Source organism: Atractosteus spatula, chromosome 5 (assembly GCF_055471065.1).
Source record: "Atractosteus spatula isolate fAtrSpa1 chromosome 5, fAtrSpa1.hap1, whole genome shotgun sequence".
Lineage (NCBI taxonomy): Eukaryota > Metazoa > Chordata > Actinopteri > Semionotiformes > Lepisosteidae > Atractosteus > Atractosteus spatula.
In genome coordinates, this window is record NC_142710.1 from 39,860,157 (window position 1) to 39,878,552 (window position 18,396).

Below are 18,396 nucleotides of genomic sequence, written 5' to 3' on the forward strand. Positions count from 1 at the left end.
AAATAGTTTAAAGGATGTCTGTTTGCTCCAAGAACTCCCTAGGGGTAAATAGTAGTTTCTTACTTTAAACTCTTCAGGATGAGCTGTCGACCTATAAAATTGAGAAAGGGCTCTCTTATTAAAGAGCTGAAATACAAATCCATGCAAATCACTTGCACATGGGCTCAGGAACCTCACCCAGCATGAAAATACTGCTCTCTCTCATGCTTCCTTAGATTATATTGAACCAAAACCACCTCCCAAAAGGCATCACCAGGCATAACGCTAATTATCTGAGTAATTTATAAGTCTTAAGCAGCGCTGACAAGTTTCCCACATGCCATCTGAATGAGGGATTTACAGAGCTGCGTGGTCTATGTGAAATGATTTTTTACAGGCTTGATTTAAGTCTCAGCCACCAACCAAGGATATTCTAACTTTATTTATTGCTGTCCATCATTTGATTTCTGTCAGTGAAAAGCAAATGTGATCAATAAAATATGAAGCAGTATTGCAATTAACCATCTTGTTAATCTAAGATTAGGTTTTAGCCTGGAATTATGGTCTTTGCAGTCACCAAAACATACCTTTTGTAATTATAGTTTAACTCTTTATGACTTTTTTTTTGTTTTGGTGTGAAAAAGTAAGAAGCACTCATAAATAATATGCCATTATTCCCACGTGGGTCTTTGGTAAACAAACTGACCAATGTCTGCCTAGGTTCTGTAGTCTTATGTCATTGCTCACTGAAAATCTTTTTTCCTTCTCTTTGAAACCCTCTTTGAAAGAGTTCATAGACTTTTTCCAACAGGCCTTAAAGCGTTTAAGTCCTAATGATTACCCAGTTCTTACAACTTATAAATAAACTACTGTATAAACAAATTCTCAGCCATATTTATTGTAGTTTTTTCCCTCTCAAACAGATGTCTTTCAAGGTTTTATTTGTGGAAAAAAATATTCTCTAATATACCAACAGATTCCTTTTGTCATTGTACTTTTTGTGCATTGAACCATAACACATCATCAACTCGAATGACAAGCAGTTTATTGGGAAGTGTGCTCCAAAGACATCAGGGAATGATGAAATTATGTGAAGACTCATCTTTATTCATGGCTCCTATTCCAAATTGTTTGATGTCCTCTGTTTTTTTTCCTTTTACTCCTACCCTATCATTTGTGCAATTTCAGTACAGCCAAGAACCATCTCTACTGGAGTCTGCTATTACATTATGTGTCACATTTTCCCTCATGTTTCATTTTTCTCGTCTGAGCAGAGAACAGTAAATGACAATGGCCTGACATTAAAGGATTTTTATCTGCAAACTGAACAATTGCACCATGCTTTCCACAGAGATAAGCTGGGAATTTTGAAAGTGTAAATCTTTTACACTGTTCACTTCGTTTGAAGGTAAAATCCTGCCTTTCAAGTACTTAAGCCTGCCTATGTTGCTGTGAATTATGCTGACTACATTTCTAAGAGTTTGTGGATGTATTTTCAGATGTCATTGATCAGAATTGAGCATTTACTGTATTTTATTTTTTCAATCCAGTTCGTTTTATGATTAAAAAATGCCAACACGGCATACACATTTTGGTATTCAAGCATAATTTAAAACCATGCTCAGACTGGGTCTTATTTCTTTACATCTGGAACAGAAGGAAACTGCTTGAGAGAAATCAAAGTTAGCTTGAAGTGTAGCAAAATAGGCTCTTGCTGTTATTTATGGATCAGTGACTTAGTAGATGGTAAAAGTCGCTAAAGAGTAAAACTGTTTCTTAAATGTTAACACATAAATGTCACACCCCAAAATACTGAATAAATGGACCACATTCATTGGCTGCAATATGTACACAAAAGTGCATGTTAGTACTATTTATCTCTTTATCTTTATACTCTTAAATAGAATACTGTATAACTGCATGGGGAACTTCAGGATGGAGCTGGAGCCTGGAGTTTTTCCTGGTGTCACCTTCCCTCTCTAATCTGGTCCTTATCCTCCTTTGCCTACTTTTCCCCTGTTGTTGAAGCCATTATGAGATTCCTCCAGCATGAACCAGCAGATGAAGTTGCTGCAACAACCCCAGAGCTCCCACCTCTTGTCCCAGTGAATCAAACTGACGAGTGCATTTCAAACCACAATAAAAGTAAAATCTATACTGTACATTTACTTGTAAAGGATCAAATGTACATTACAAAATAGACAAAATTACTAGGTACAGATTGTGTAACACCATATTCCGCAATTTAGAATGAGGTAACAAAACGTCTAATGACATGATGCGGCCCTATTACACTGTAAACAAACGGGCTTGTGAATACATCCCTTTTAATCCAATAGAAGTATTGCTCTCGATTTCGAGACAGTTTTGCCGACAAATACATCTTACTTGTTAACTCTGCATGCAGATCATGTTGGGATAAGTTTTTGCAGTGAGTCGTGAACAGGAAGGGCTGCTACATGTTGCAATCAACACCCATGGCGAGACCAGGGGTTTGCAACAACATGGCAACTTACAGCACTTTGACAAAGTTCACGATTTTGTGCTTAATTCGAAATTTGTCAATTGTATCTACTGCATCAATGAATTGTTTTGCTTACCGAAATTTTAATTACTGGTCTGAGAAATTGGGAGTGCAGTTCCCCTTCAAAGTAAAACTTAATTGGAAACAACTGCAGCAAATGCCTTCAATTACTTCCTTCTCTAAATTGTCCTTAAGTCAGCCTCCAGTGGCTTAAACTGACAAGGGCAGCTCAGATACACAACTTCTGTGTTATTCGGTGTTTTCTGTCTGAGACATATATTCCAGTTCCACACTGGCACTTACAGTACTTAGCAGGCAGAAACACAATTACTTACAATGCAGACCACAACAAAAATAATGTTAGGTGTTCTAACAATCTTGGGGATGTACTGTCTGATTTTTTACAACTTCTTTTCATATGAATTGCATTGTAATTCTATTCCACTTTCTTATGAGTTCTGTATCTTCAGTTGGTGTGTAATTAATTCTGAAATTCTAATACTACTGCATGCTCTGTAACATTTGCATTATGACTTTTCACTGTTCAGGAACTGTTTTAGGTTAATGATATCAGCTTGAAAAATCATAATAAAGTTTCTGAGTAATGAGCTACTTGATCAGACTTTTGAGACCGTTGCATTTGTATTTTTTAGAAATCCTTTGACTTTAGGATTTTTAAGGTGACCTTAACACTGTGATCTGTAACACAATAACCAGAAAGTGACCAATGATATGAAAACATTTGTGGAAACTGAAATGAAGCTAATGGTTTAACATTTTTTCTTGATACAGCATTTAGAGTTTTCTCTGAAATGTCTTTCAACAGTCCAGCAATGAAAGGCCATACAAAACATATCACACTAGAGAAAAAATAAAACAGGACTGGCAAGTCTGAGCCAACTTTGCCATCTAGGTAGAAATGCTAACATCAATTGAAGTGGCATTAAGAAAGTGCTCTACACATGTGAATGAAGAGCAAAAAAGGAGTGCATGTTTCCACATAAAGAATAGGATTATGCCAGTATCCAGTATTTAGTGTTAGTAATGAACAAATGTTGCACCAGGCATACTTTACCACAAACAATTCGCATTTATTAAAGACTAATAAAACTTCAATTAGAACACTGTTACCTGATTATCTGTTAGGCCCAGCGTAACAATGATCAATTTAAATTTAGAAAAAAAAGTTTAAGGGAAGATACATGAGCTAGAATGAGTTAATTTGAACGAATGCTCTGTTTAAATGAATTACTGTCATATAAAATTTTCAAAGAATTATTTTTGTCACTCCCTGTGTGCCACGATTGATGAAAGCTATTGATATTATGAATATTTTAATGTAGAGCATCTGAAATTTAAAAAGTAATTGCAGAAACACTCTTTCCAAAGCATTAGCGATAGACTTAATGGTCTGATGCTTTAACAGTTTATAATCCATGGTGTTTTAATCTTTATTCAAGAGCATTTTGAAACCAAGCAGTTCATTTTACTTCTCTCAACTTTTTAAAAGATTCATATGTATACACAGGTGTGGAGATCTTCAAGCAAGCACTTCACTATTGATAGGTCTCAGTGGAAATCTACTCTGATTTGCTCAGTAAGTACCAGGACCATTCTTTTGAGACAAAATAAAAAAAAGACACAACTGAGTCTCCTACTTATGTCTCTCAGTTGTGACATACTGTACTGTACTTGATTGCAGTTCTTAAGATCTTGACACTTGCAGATATAAAATCCTTCAACATAACAATCTAGATATTTAATGTTTACCTCATGTGACATGGAATGTAATTGCCTATTTAAAATATGGCACGTTACTACTAATATTTATACATTTCCATGAGGCAGCTATTCTGGCTTTTTCAACTCTTTCAACTTGTTAAAAAAACAGGTACTATTTGTTTCATACCTAAGGAAGTTTGTGCAGAGGAATAGTGATCTTAAAATATAATTATTGTATAGATAATTTGTTGTATAAAGATAGAATTTATGTGATTTCATTAAATGATTGTGAATGTTTTCTTATTAAATTAAAGAACTGTATTGAAATATTCATTGTGCTATAGCACCTTGATTTATTTCTACTTGTTATGCACTACATTGATCTGTTTAAAAATCTAAACATTTTTAAAAGGTAGGAGTTGCTAAATAAACCCATAACTTCACTAAATACTACAAATGCACAAGAAGAACAAACTGTATAAACTTTCTGTATCCAGTTCATAGAAAAATATGACAATCAATCAATGACAAGAACTGGAGAATCTGAAACACATCTTACTCCTATGTAACTAGAGAGACACTTTTTTAATTAAACCTTAGCATTATTATTTGTTTTAATGATCAATTAAGACTTTGCTTGAGTGCAAAATTGATCATTTTTATGGATTGATTAATATAGAATTGTTCATTGGAAAAAGTAGGATTGTTTTTTAAAGAGGAAATTCAAGACATATGTTACACTATTCTGCATGTTTATCCATTTCATTAAAATATGTAGCAGATAAGCAGAATAAAAGTCCTTTTACATTTATTGATAAATTAGCAAAGAAATGCGTAGCCTTCAGTTCTCCAGTTATTCTTTAATAGTCTAGGACCACTTATACTGTACATAGCAGAATTAATATACTATGGTATGGATATTCTTTAACCTATACTACAGTACTGTATACAGTATTTTTAACAGCTTTTTAAGAGTTTTAAAAAATCAAACTTAATCTGTTTGCATGTACATATGATATTTTAATGTTACACTATTATCCTTTTGTCCTAGGAACAAAGAATTTTACATTTATTGTTAAACCATTAGTACAGAGCACATAGCCAGTAATTATTTAAGCACTCTATTCTCAGAGAGGTGGTTATTAAACAAATGGTTACACAATCAAGCCACACTCAGTCTAACACAGGTTTGCAGAAAATTATGTTATGAGCTTGTTAAATTACACTGTGGTGCTGTCTCTTTGGTTCCATTTAGGTGTTTGTTAACAAAGGAAAAGCATTACTCTACCTAGGAAACAAAACAAGCTGTTTTATTCATTAGCAAATATTTCAAGTCAGTAAACAAATAGCTCTACCTCTTTGCCCAGACAGAGAGGGGAATGGAGTATCTACTAATTTTTTGGAGGTATAGTTCTCTATTGATCCACCGTAAGATACGAGCCAAAGTCATGAACAGCATAAAACGTAATCTAAGTACAGGCAATTTAAGTCATAATTTACATTTTAATTCAAAGTCAATTAAAACTACACTTTTCTTCTATTTATCACCTGAATTAGCTCCAATACAAACCAGGCAGTTGAATGAAGGCACCTTTATTAATTATTGGTTTCTAATCCTATTTGTTTCAGGCTACATAAAATTAGATTGGGTTTTTTATTCCACTATTACACTTCTGCATGCAATTACTAGAGGAATTATGTCCCAGGAGAATGCAGAACTACAGTGATCTTCTTGCACTTGTCTTCAGTGTTTTTATTCAATAAAATGTGATATGCTGGAAGGTAATACGAACAGACTTGTAATTGTATTTTAGATTTATGGAGCGCCTGCTTTGGAACCATATACAAGAGATGATTCGGCAGAATAAAATGAGTTTTTGAAATTTGAAATGACCTTTACCCAAAAAGTGATTTGAAAATACTGGATTAGGTAATATACTTGAGTCACAATACTACAACAACTAATAACACAAATATGCATATGTCTTTTAAAGTGAAATAATATGACTTTTTTTTCTACAAAGGCTTGTTCACAGAGACATCTACTGTATAAATGCTGTTACAAAAACAACCGGGTTGAACTTTGGAGCCTGAATATTATGTAGGGTACCTTGCCAATTTTTAATGCAGCTGACCAAATGTATAGTACTGTACATAGTTATCACTGCGAAACCTCAATATTATAAGAGTCATAAAGGCTTTTTATTTGTAAATCAGTATTATTTGCAGTATAGTCGTTTCAAACAGATTTATTGCCACCGTTTCTGTCATATGAAACTATATAATTCAACTGTACTTTGATAAAAGAATGGCCACATACCCCCCAAAACCTGACCACATGCATCAGATGTGTTAAACATATCAAGAACTTTCTACAATCCGCAGTCCGTATACTGTAGATTGACACAAGGGAGTTATCTTGCTTCTATCAAACATACTACATACATAAAACATCCCAGCTCATACGCAATTCCCACGCCCAGTTATTTGACACAATATCTTCCGATCCCTGCATAATACAGTTGGCAGGTAATTACAGATATCAGATTTCTATCTGTACCACACGCCACAATGATTCCAAATGAGGGAATAAGAGTGACACCTAGAGGCAAAAAATGTTCTCCACAGAGCCAGTTTCAAATAGTTACTGTATGTCCCTCTAGTCTTGCTTATAGACAGTTAACTAAATCACAAGTTTAAACAGGCACAAGCTTTTTCAACAGCTCTCTGTCCAATGTAGTTTACAGTCTGAGTTCATATTTACAATGTTCTCTTTCTGCACTATAAGTTCCTCTTTACATGTATTAGCATGTATGTTTTGCTTGTGGCATTATTATTTACCTGCAGAGTATTGTATTGTTTGAACTTATCACATCTTTAGGTTTTCCACTTATATTTAATGTTTAAAATTTAGGAAACCTTGAGGGGTTGATTATTTTATTTAGTACTGAGGAATAATGTATTTTATTTTACTGTTCTTGTTTCTGCATTATCTGCAACTGGGTTAAAGACATTCACAGCACTGTGAGCAGGTACAGTACCACAGCTGGGATGAGGATACACAACAGAAAAATAATGTGGATTATCAAAGTTCAAATCATAAATGTTTTATAAGGAAGCTCATCAATGCTCTAACTCTGACTCTAACTCTAAAGTAACAAAATTCAATACATGCACAACTTTCTTACCAGATATGATGGGTGCTAATCGAAATATGTCAGAAAGCCTGTTGTTCACTGGTTCATATGGAGAGTCTTCCAGTAAATCATTTCCTGCAATGAAACAGTCATATGATGAAAATGACATGAAACAAAATTATTTCCTAAGGATGTCTCAGTCTTGAGAAGTTGTGCGAAGTGGGTATGCTTGTTCCACCAATTCTTCATATAAACAATTAACATTATGAGGTGTGTTCAGATTGAACGTGATTATGTAACTGTATATGCAAGGTGTTTTAATAACCACTGTAATGTACTTTAGTTTACTTTTTATACCAGACTAAAATGCCAAGCTAAGGCAGTACAAGGGTGAATTTCTTAATTGTTTTTTATATTTTTAACTTTTTTCTTTTATAGCTGTTTAGTTTCATAGATATAATATTTAAAAGAAGTCACTTAGAAAGTCATATCAATTATCATGGCAAATCATTTCACTGTCTCTGTTTGAAATGGAGCGGATTCTTTTCACCTTAACATATCTTCAAAATGTAAAAACATTGCAACAGAAGTTTAACGTAACTTGAAAAAACAGTTCTATAATGTGTTACATGTTTTGGATAGTGTAAAGCCAACTCTTTTGTTTTCTCTTTTGTATATCAATGTCCTTTCTAACCATTTCAAACATGAAAAATTGTCTCCGTCCCACAAACAATGAACTAACAAGTAACATTAAAGGGCAGAATGTCTGAGACAATTAAGTGTTTAGAAGATTTTGGGTTGGGTCAGTGATTTTCATTTTCTTCTGGGAAATTGTGTTATTAATGGATGATCATGCGTGTTGCAGGTTATGCAACAGTGGCCACAATCTCACCCTCTGGCATGTCCTGCCTTTAAGCCCCCAGAGTCTTGATTAGCAGCAGGCTGCACCACAAAGCCAGCCAGTGACCAAATGGGTTCACACATCATTAATTTGCAGGAATCTTTTTAATGTAAGACTGGAAACTGACCCTGAAACCATGATTCCTGGGTCAATCACAGAAACCCAATTTTCGCAAAGAATAATGAAATATAGTTGACCCCCCCCCCAAAAAAAAAACAACCTTCATTACAGTGTATTGTAGCACCCAAAAGCAAGTTGTAGTTTTTTCCATTGTTATTCAGGTATTGTCCTTGTGTAGTGTGCAATTGAGGTTATTCTATACAATATATGAAGACGCTTACTTGAGCTTTCAATTCTAACAGCTTTCTCATTAGTGTTGGAGGGTTACTTTAACATTTCGTGAGTGTCTGTGCATTACAGTAGGTCAGGGGTTTTTTTTTATTTACAAAAACAGATCATTGGCTCCTGAAAGGATTAAAGAGAACTGTGACATACTGTACTGTACCTTGTAAGCTCTGGTAAATGCTCCAGTATATGCGCAAGCAGTTCTTTTCCTTCTTCATGCCTCTTTTACACCTGCAGTTGTACAGGGGGCTTTGTTTGAGCGCATCCATGGCACTTCGGCACTCATCCTTAGCTTCCAGTCCAGACACCATGCTGAAGTTGCTCTCTTTTCCCGCAACGCACTGCCTCATCGTCCGGTACTTTGTGCTGCACCCCTGTTCCTTCAAACACTGCTCGCTCGCCTTGACACAGTCCAGTCGGTTAGACCCAGACAACACATTCACGTCTGCGGACAACAGTACATCTGTCGAAGGAATAAAAGCCCTTTATTAATCAGGGGTTTCGCTTGAGGAGGAGAGAAAAAAGACTGGGTAGCCTAATATTCGCTGAAGTTTCCTTGCGTATAAATTAATGTAAAAAAGTTCAATTTTGTATTGATTTATTTTTTAATATTGAAAACTTTTTCCAAGTGAATTTGATAAGTGGAATGTTATACAAAGCACTAAACATACACATTTCACCATTTAAACGGCATATTACCATATGGACACACATTTCTTTACTTTCAAAGCAAACTAAAATGTTAAACAGTCGCTTACTAAGGAACATTCCCAAATAAAAATATAACGCGTTAAAAGTACATATCCTTCTCCAACAAAAGAAGGAAAAAGATCACTGGAAAGCTCCACAGCGTCACCGTTTCTTCACAAACTTAATTGAAGTGTTTTGATGAAAATTCCACCTTGGATCATTTAAGGACAATTAAGCAGCGCAAATCACCTCACAATCAAACAAGACATGCACATTGTTTTCCACGTTTTCCCCATATACAGTGTGAGATAAAGAGATGTATTTTTTTTGTTTGTTTTTCTATCGGCTATTTATATTTTTTCCTCTACTAACAAATATGTGCCAATATTTAAAGAACACACTGATGGCTTTTGGTAATAACAAAGAAAGAAATATAATTCATCTTACCCAACAAAGGCAACACGATGTATAAAGTTGCAAGAATCATTGCGATTCGTTTCCTTGTTTACTTTAAATGTTTTAAAAACAAAATTAATTACAAATTTGACTCCCCAGAAAAATCCATACAATTCCAATTCAGATCCATTGAGTTCTCAGAAGCAACTGATACTCCAGATAATATCCAGGCGATTTGGTTGAATTTAAAAAACCCCAAATTTAATCCAGTTTTGTAGCTGTCAACACCGAAACTGCAACAAACGTTCCGTGCACGCAACGATCTAATACAGACACTTCACCAGGAAAATACCGCAAGATTAAAAAAAAAACAGACAAGCGAGCTGCCTCCAAACTACAGAGCTCACACCAACGTTTGCTTCAGTCTGAGCACACAATGATGCGTCCACTCAGACGTACCCTGTACAGTAACCCCAACAAAGCGGCAGCAGTTTCCAGCTTCCAAATCAAAGCCCTTTCAGATTTTCAGAGCGCTGATCAGTATATGATGGATCGGTCTGGTTTCCCTTTTTAATTTCCAACACAACGTTGGACTTTTGCCGGTTCTCAATCGTGCCAAAAGAAAAATGCTCAGTATGTCTGAATATTTACGAATGCAAACTTGCACGTTTTTCTCCCCCGTTTCCGTTGCGCTAGAGATACTGTATACTTTGCTATGCAATCGGAACCACTGTGCTTGATAATACTTTACCCACGAGAGCTACTGTCTCTGACAACAACGCTGCTGGAGACAAAACGATTGATTGGTATCAACCGTACTATTAAAAGGCCCTTAAAGTTAGGGAAATCATCAAATGTTTACTAACTGCCCTGTATTACGACGCATTCGCCTACAGTATGCTTTCGGTTAAGTACAGTTTGAAATAGCCTATACAAATATGGAAACTTTCGATAATAAAAAAATGTTAAACAAAATAAGCTGTCTGTAATCATACAGAAGTGAAATTCTCAAAGATTAAAAGTTTGAAAGCAAATTTTCATTCACCACGGCATTTAACTGGACCAGGAGCAAAAACACCCATTCCTTTGAATCGGTTTTCAGTTGGACTTTTTCCCCCCCGTTTAAACCGAGGCAAAAGACTGAACCCTCTTGTACTTTGTTAAAACGAATCAGATTCACAGCGCTAGAAGGGGTCTGACGTCAGTTTCATCGCTGATGATGGTTATAGAATTGCTTTATTCTGAGGCGCACTGGCTGCAGAAAGGGGGCTTCAACGAGACCTGCAGTGATTGCAAAACTAATCACTCAGAATTTCAGATTGTAATTGAGTATGGACACTAACAATGTGCATTCTGACATACGTGGACTGTGATCTGTCAGAAAACTATACATGGTGGTGCATTATACACAGTCAGCGCACTTCAGTGTTTTACACATAAAACTAGCAAGAAAATCTGTACAGCTGGTAATTCAAAGTAGTACCATGCCTGAACTAAAAGCGTTACAGAATTGCAAATGGATTTCAGTCACCAGTCTGACCCTAAGAAAACAAGCTACTGCACTTGTTAGTCTGCGCAATTGTGTTCGCCCGTTTTGCTCCAAGCCGCATTCTGTCTCCAAACGATGACATCTCATAATTGCTCATTTAAAGCTTGCTATATATTATGTTAATGCTAATGATTATCACAACTAACTTGTATATCATGTCTAAAAGATGGCATGAAGTGTGGCATACAGTATTACCTACAGTAAGCGTTCGTTTGAATATCTTGCAATTACAGTAATATGCCCCCACCGGCTCGACAGATCCATTGGTCGACGTACAGGTACAGTACATATTCGTGTATTCAATGTTAAGCATTGCTAATCACCTCGATAACGACTACATACAACGATTTGAAGTCCTTTTTGCACAATGTGTAGCCTGCTTTCTTATCCTTTCATCATCAGGCTATTATGATTCTAAGTCTCCATAACGCAAAAAAAGTTGATTTTTCTGAGCATGCCGCAAGCCTTAGCAGGCAGAAGCGATTCAAAAGTACCCGTCTCAAAAAACCGAAGAGGTGCGTTGCTGGGCTCACCTTGGACGGAAGACCAGTCCAGCGCAGGGCACCCACATATGGACAATTCGGAGACACCAGTTAATCTATCATGTCCTGAGAAGGGGTGAGGAAACACAAAGGAATCTGGAATAAATCCTAGGACACAAGCTGTGTGACCACTGTGACCCACCTAGATCTACACTTAATGAAAAGTTAATGACAGATTTGACAAGCATTGATAAACTATAGAAAACATACAGTATCTGATAACAATAATGGACGCAAAATTCATGTTTTTGAGGAAAAGACAGCTAGTTCGTATTTACCATGCCGAATATTTCTCTGTTTTTAAAATCATAACCTGCCCTGGCAGATTTAACCATGCATAAACCTGCCTCGCTTGGTTTATTTATGCATAAATCACTATGATCCGCTTATGGGTTACATAAACTATATAGCCTTCAAATACTTAGTGCACACCTTTTAGAGAAAAGAATTCTGAGAGCAGAACTCGGTTTACGAGAACAAAGACCTTTTAGTTCCAGTGCTCACCTTCGCATTAACTTCAGGCTTTGGTGCATAACACACAAAGCAAAATAAAGAAAAAATATAGTAAGAAAAAGTTCTGTTTAAAAAGGACAGGATATTTCAAAGAAGAATATAGTATAGAATGTATACAGCACATTTATACAGTACAAATCTAGTGGTAACGAAAAGTTAAACGTTAGTTTCTTGCCCTTTCACAGGTAATAGTGGAGTTACAGTATGAAGGACACATCTATCCCTTTAAACGAGATATTATGTAGCGAAATAAACAAAGTGAATAATATAGTTTTAAATAGGAGACTGCAATTCTCTATCGCTAATTCAAACGTTCAAACGTTGAGAGGCAGTCACACATAATGTACTCGATAAGCACAGTGTACAAGTCGTATTCGTAAAAGACACAATAAAAGGTGATTACAGACTGAAACCGTGAGAACCTACTGTACCGAATTTGGTTTCCCCGTTGTGTTTACCTGAACTGAGGAAGGCTGTGTCTGAAAGACTAATAACACCAAGAGAAGAAACATGGACCAATGGAGCCGCCTGGCTGTTTCCAAAGGCATTTCAGCATTATCTCATTAAAACGCTACAGTACCCACTGATAAATTGCAGAGTCTAGCACGAGCTCGAGATAAACAGAAAGAACAGGACGACAAAAATATACTACTGTATTTACAAGGCGAAGGGCTATTCTAACTGCTGTAAATATGTACAGTACGAAACCGGTTACAATCGGTTTCTGCTCAAAGAAAGACCTTTAGCAACGACGAATTTTTGAATAGCCAATTTGAGTTTAAGCGTGATTTAGGCTTTGAATTTCAGAATTTTGCATTTTTTTTTCACATATATTTTAAAGGTAATAATGCAACTAAAAATAACCTACAGATGCGGGAAATCTTCACTGTCAGTCTACTGTAAACAATTTTCTTAACAGATAATACAATTGGCAAACAATGTTTAGAATTCAGAATGTAAAAGATAGTAGAATATTAATCGTTTAAAATATAAAATATTACAACATTATATTGGTAATTAGAGAACATTTGATATATCTTAAATAAGGAACAGTATTTCTGGTCATATATTTGGTCACTCGTCATAAAGGATGAAATTTAATTTTTATATTTGCAAAGGACAAGGGAGAAAGCAGTCAATTTTGATCATTTAGGTGCGTGACAGACAGTTCTCGATCTTAAAATTGGTTTGAGCAGTTGGAATCATTTTCTTTACACACCCTTTACCTGAACATCTTGTTGACCATTAGTGTATAAAATGATAAAGTAAGAGAACAGAAACAAATCAATTACTGCATTCAGAATAGCCGTCTGAATTGTTAAACCTCAAAGACAAAGAAGAGCACATGTGACAATGGGGACACAACAGCAGGAACAGTCTCTACCACAAACCAATTCCAAAATTGAATGGAGCTGCCCCATGGCTGAAAATCAGTCACATGGGTCCACGGTTTTTGTTTGGGGGAGGGGGTACTTTCTCACTAAAAAATAACATTTTTATTGAGACCTCCAGGATAACAATCTTTGAAGGGTTGGCAGCCTTATTCAGAAGCTTCAATACCTCTCTGTTCCTACTGTAAGTTTTTTTTTCACTGAGTGACTTGCTTTTTCACTACAGAGATCCCTCTCATTATAGCTTTTCTCCTGGCCCTGAAGTCTTGTTGAAATTCTCCCAGAGATAACCCAGTTTATCGATTGTTGCTTATGATGATCACTTTTAGGAGGTGGAGCACTGTGGGATGAGAAGTTCAGTAAATCTTATTCTACAGTAAACCATTTCCTGTAGGTAGCTGCAGTTTTAAACATTAATTGCATTTTATTATATCCTTGGTAGTGTACCTTTCTGTTTTTTTACAAATCTTGAGGTGCACAACTATATCTTTTCAAAGGGTCCAACACGATTTCACTGTTTGCTATCTACCGGGTACAGAATGATGTTAAGAGCTAAAACTGAACAAGTTTGAATAAGCACAAGGTGAGAATACACCCTGAATGGGATAGCAGTCCATTGAAGGACACCCACTTACAAAGACATGGATAATTCAGACACAGCAATATGCTGAAACAGCACATCTTTGGAAGGTAAGAGGAAACTGGAGCACCTGGAGGAAACCAATGTGAAAACAGGAAGACCATACAAACTCCACACATAAGGTGTCCAAACAGCAATGTAATACTGGACCCAAGAGCTGTGAGGCAGCTATAATATTACAATATGCTGACTGTATTTTGGGGCTAATGCCCTAAATTACTTTTGACTTTTAGAGCTTTCTGAAAATAAATAAAAACTAACACATCTACCTGTAATTTGTGTTATGTAAATATAAGACACAGTTTTAACTACACATACAGCAAAATCCATTTCTTTAGTAAGGGTTTAGATCTTGTGTTTGACACTGCATAACCCAGTGCTTTTAAAGTCTAATCATTACAACTGATGTGCCAGGATGTGCTAGACCTGGATTGAAAAGCAGCACTTCTGTGACAAAACAGTGTTATCAAATCCCACTGACATACAGAGCTTTCAATAGTGCATTCTGGTCACCTCCATAACTCATGGGCATTTTGCATAGATGCTGTGAAGAATGGGAAGTAAAGAGTTAATTGTATTAAGATGAATCAAATGTAAACCTACAAGTAAACACATTTAATTATAAACCAACAAGCACAAGATAACCGTACATGATTGAGCATGGGTTTTTTTATTGAATTAAAATTCTGTATTCCCTCACAAATGTACAGTAGATCACCTAAATATTGATACATATTATCAGTATCAGTAGCCTTGTCACTGGAGAATTCAGTCTTGGATTAGTGGATTAATCTCTGCTTCCCTAGTTATGTACTGTATAGTTATACTGTACAGTACAGTATATAGTTTTTAGAACAGATTGATTTGCAGGTTACAAATAATTGACTGAAGATTGACTTTTCGTTGACTGCAAGCACTCAAGTTATATTTCTTTAAAAAATTAAAGAAGCACTTTTATCTGTCGCCTCCTTACTTTTTAATCATTTAAACCTTGTACACAACACACTACATCATATATTTTCAGTTATACATTGTATGTACAGTACCAGGCAGCAGTTAACTTCTGTTCCTAGGACAAAATATTTAAGTTATGTTATTCAGTGATTTACTATGCTTTTTGTTTTTCAGTTTCCACCAATTTAATGATATGGTATAAACATCTGTAAAATGTTTAAGGACATTTTAAACATACCATGTTTATAATATTACACAAATACAAGTGTATCCACTTGTTAAGTTTCAAAACTGGAGACTGGAATGCCATTCTTTGTAAAGTCCACAATCCCAAATTAAGTTTTTATTAGAAATAATCTTCCTTACCAGGGATATGTTTTTAAAAGAAAGTCATGTTCAAGCTTTGTGACCCTTCAATTATGTTCTTACAGTAGTGTGAAGTTGAGGTATGAAAAAACTTACATACTCAATAAGCTCTTGCACATACTGTACAGTAGACTACAAATGATGATTGGACTACTAGAACAGTTTTCATCAGGCTTAGGGTCCAGGGTGAGTATTGCATTTAAAAAGAATGCATTAATTTTACATAAATGCAATTTGATGACTCTGCACATTTTTGCAAAGGAACAAAATTGCCAACCTCACTATAAAGGTGTACAGCATAAATCTGGGTTTTATGTAAAGCTTCAATCAATATTTACTATTAATTTTCCAAATGAATGTCAAAATGATATAGTCTTTGCTATATAAATGAGCTCCCATTCACACTTTAATGTGCTTCATGGCACTGGTTCAAAACCATTCTTTCCACTGCAGCGAGGAAATTGAATAAAGTAAAGAATGATGTGACAAATCTTAAAGGGCCAAATAGCATAGAATTAAAGTTATTGATTGCTGACTATGCTTACAAACGTCAAACAATACTTTTGCTGGCAGCTCTAATAGCTCACTTAAAGGCAGCTGTGATAAACTGGAGATCTAAAATGCTTTCAAATGTTTTACCTGCTGGTGATTTTATGCTATTCTTTTTGCTCATTTAGAAAAGTGTAACAACTATTGTCTTTGTCTTAGGGAGGCAGATACTGTATACAGTACTTGCCAAACAATTGATGAATGGATACTGTACATACATTTTTTCTAATAACAAACCTAACTTATAACAACAACACACCAGAAATCAATATTTAAAATATCCTTTAGTGTTTTTTTTTCAGAGGCTCTTCAGAAATGCAATTGGAAGGACATTTTAATCAGTACTTTAAGAAGAATGCAGTACTTGCTACACACCTTTGTTTGCACGTGGGTTATTTTTTCAGCACTTATCATTAATGTCATTAATGTCATTTTTTTAGTGTTTTATTTACAGGATTGGTGTGTATCAGTAGGGAAATTAAGCAGGACAGGATGTGTGTTGTACAGGGTTCCTACCTGGGGTGTTTGGGTGTAAATAGCTTATTACACAATGGCTTGTTTCAACAAAGAGAGAAACATTTACAGTAGCAATACTGTTTTTCCATTAGAAAAAGTTATTAATATAATTGGAAGGTATAGGTACAGATAATACAGCTTCATGTTTGTTGTTTTGTTTTTGCATGCAACATCTTACACTCTCCTGCATTATTACTTCCTTATTGTAAAGTTTTATTATTACTTCTACCTATTTTAAACACTTGATCTCATCAGGTCAGATCTTAACCTGGTTTCTGTTGTCACAGCATTAAGCGGGTTAGAGAGCATGTGACTCTCCCCCTGGATGAAGCTGGACCATTTCAGTAATTACCATGCTTAAATGCTGGTCCCCACCTTATACAGCTGGGTGGCCCGGAGTAACTGGTGTAAGGCATATTACTCAAGGTACAGCAGCAGTGTTTGTTTTGGGGACCTGACCCCACAACTGAATATAATATATACTGTAGGACAGACCTATATACTGTATACTAATTGTTCCACTATTTCCTAGGGACACTTGGCAGCTTTGGTGATATGGTATACAGTATGAATGCCCTGTATCTGGTGACTATGTTTCAGACTTGCAGGAACTTCACCTGTGATGCCAGGATAACACCACAACTCCAGTCCCAGCATTCTCTTTTTCTGCCATTGTAACTGATTTAAATTGGCAGAGTTTGACAAGGTAAATCTTTTATTAGTGCTCTGGACTCATCAGCAGAAGAGCAGTTTTGGTTTGAAAGCGAGTCCATAGTGGGGAGCATGAGGAGACAAATTGAATATTTCTTGCAATTGACAAAACAAAAATTGAAATCTGATGCCTTAAAATCCTAGTCTTTAAAGTCTAGCTATATTTTCTATTATATGAGTCCTTTCCTGGCAATCTGTTTCATGTAATTTATAAATGATAAAAACAAAAACAATTCAGAATTTGGAAGCAAAATATTCCAGAATCCACTAATAAAATACTAAAAAGACACAAAAGGTGGCTAGAGTTTGTATAGACAATTTCAGAATAGCAAAAATAATTGCATTAAGAGATACGTTTTACTAAGATCTTAAAAGGTTAAAAAGCTGGTCCAGTAAGGACCCAACCATGACCCCTCAAAATATTATTAATCTTCCATTCCACTGCTACAGGTAGGTGCCCGGAAATCAGCGGAAAAGGGAGATACATTTTGACCCATATTGTTTATAAACATCCAGCATATTTATATAAACAGTGTAAGAAAAATATAAACGTGAAATATATAATTAAACCATTTTCTCCTGAATGACAAGTCATGATAGAACGGATAGCGTCCGGCAGTCACTCTGAAATGCAAGCAGCGATCAACTTAAAGTATGGCAAAGAAATCCGTCACTGATTTAAATTTAAACGTGGAAGAGTGGTACTACAGCAAAATAAGTCTTAAACTAACACATTTGACCGTGCGTATCCAGATGAGTAAAATCTCATATAAAACTGTAAAAGAGCCCAACTCAACCAAAAATCATTTTCTAAAAGCAACATTCTGTTGAAATCCCTTATTAAAATAAAAGCCCAATAAGCTACCGCTGGGAAAAAAAACTAACAAACCAAAACGCTACAACCATCGATCAGAAAATGACAGCGACCTTTTAAGGAATAAACAATTACAAATACTCGTTACCATATAAAT

At 35.5% G+C, this 18,396-nt stretch overlaps 1 protein-coding gene across 1 annotated transcript in view; it reads right to left on the bottom strand.

Moving 5' to 3' along the window:
• Window positions 1-10,823, bottom strand: part of LOC148835072 (GDNF family receptor alpha-1-like) — an 83,099-nt gene extending 72,276 nt beyond the window's left edge. Inside the window, exons 1-3 of the mRNA XM_088916870.1 lie at window positions 9,746-10,823; window positions 8,769-9,071; window positions 7,414-7,497 (exon numbers count right to left, since the gene is read on the bottom strand). Coding sequence (XP_088772996.1) covers window positions 7,414-7,497; window positions 8,769-9,071; window positions 9,746-9,785 — 427 coding nt within the window. The 5' untranslated portion in view covers window positions 9,786-10,823. The remainder of the gene's footprint in view (window positions 1-7,413; window positions 7,498-8,768; window positions 9,072-9,745) is intronic.
• Between the last annotated feature and the right edge of the window lie 7,573 nt (window positions 10,824-18,396).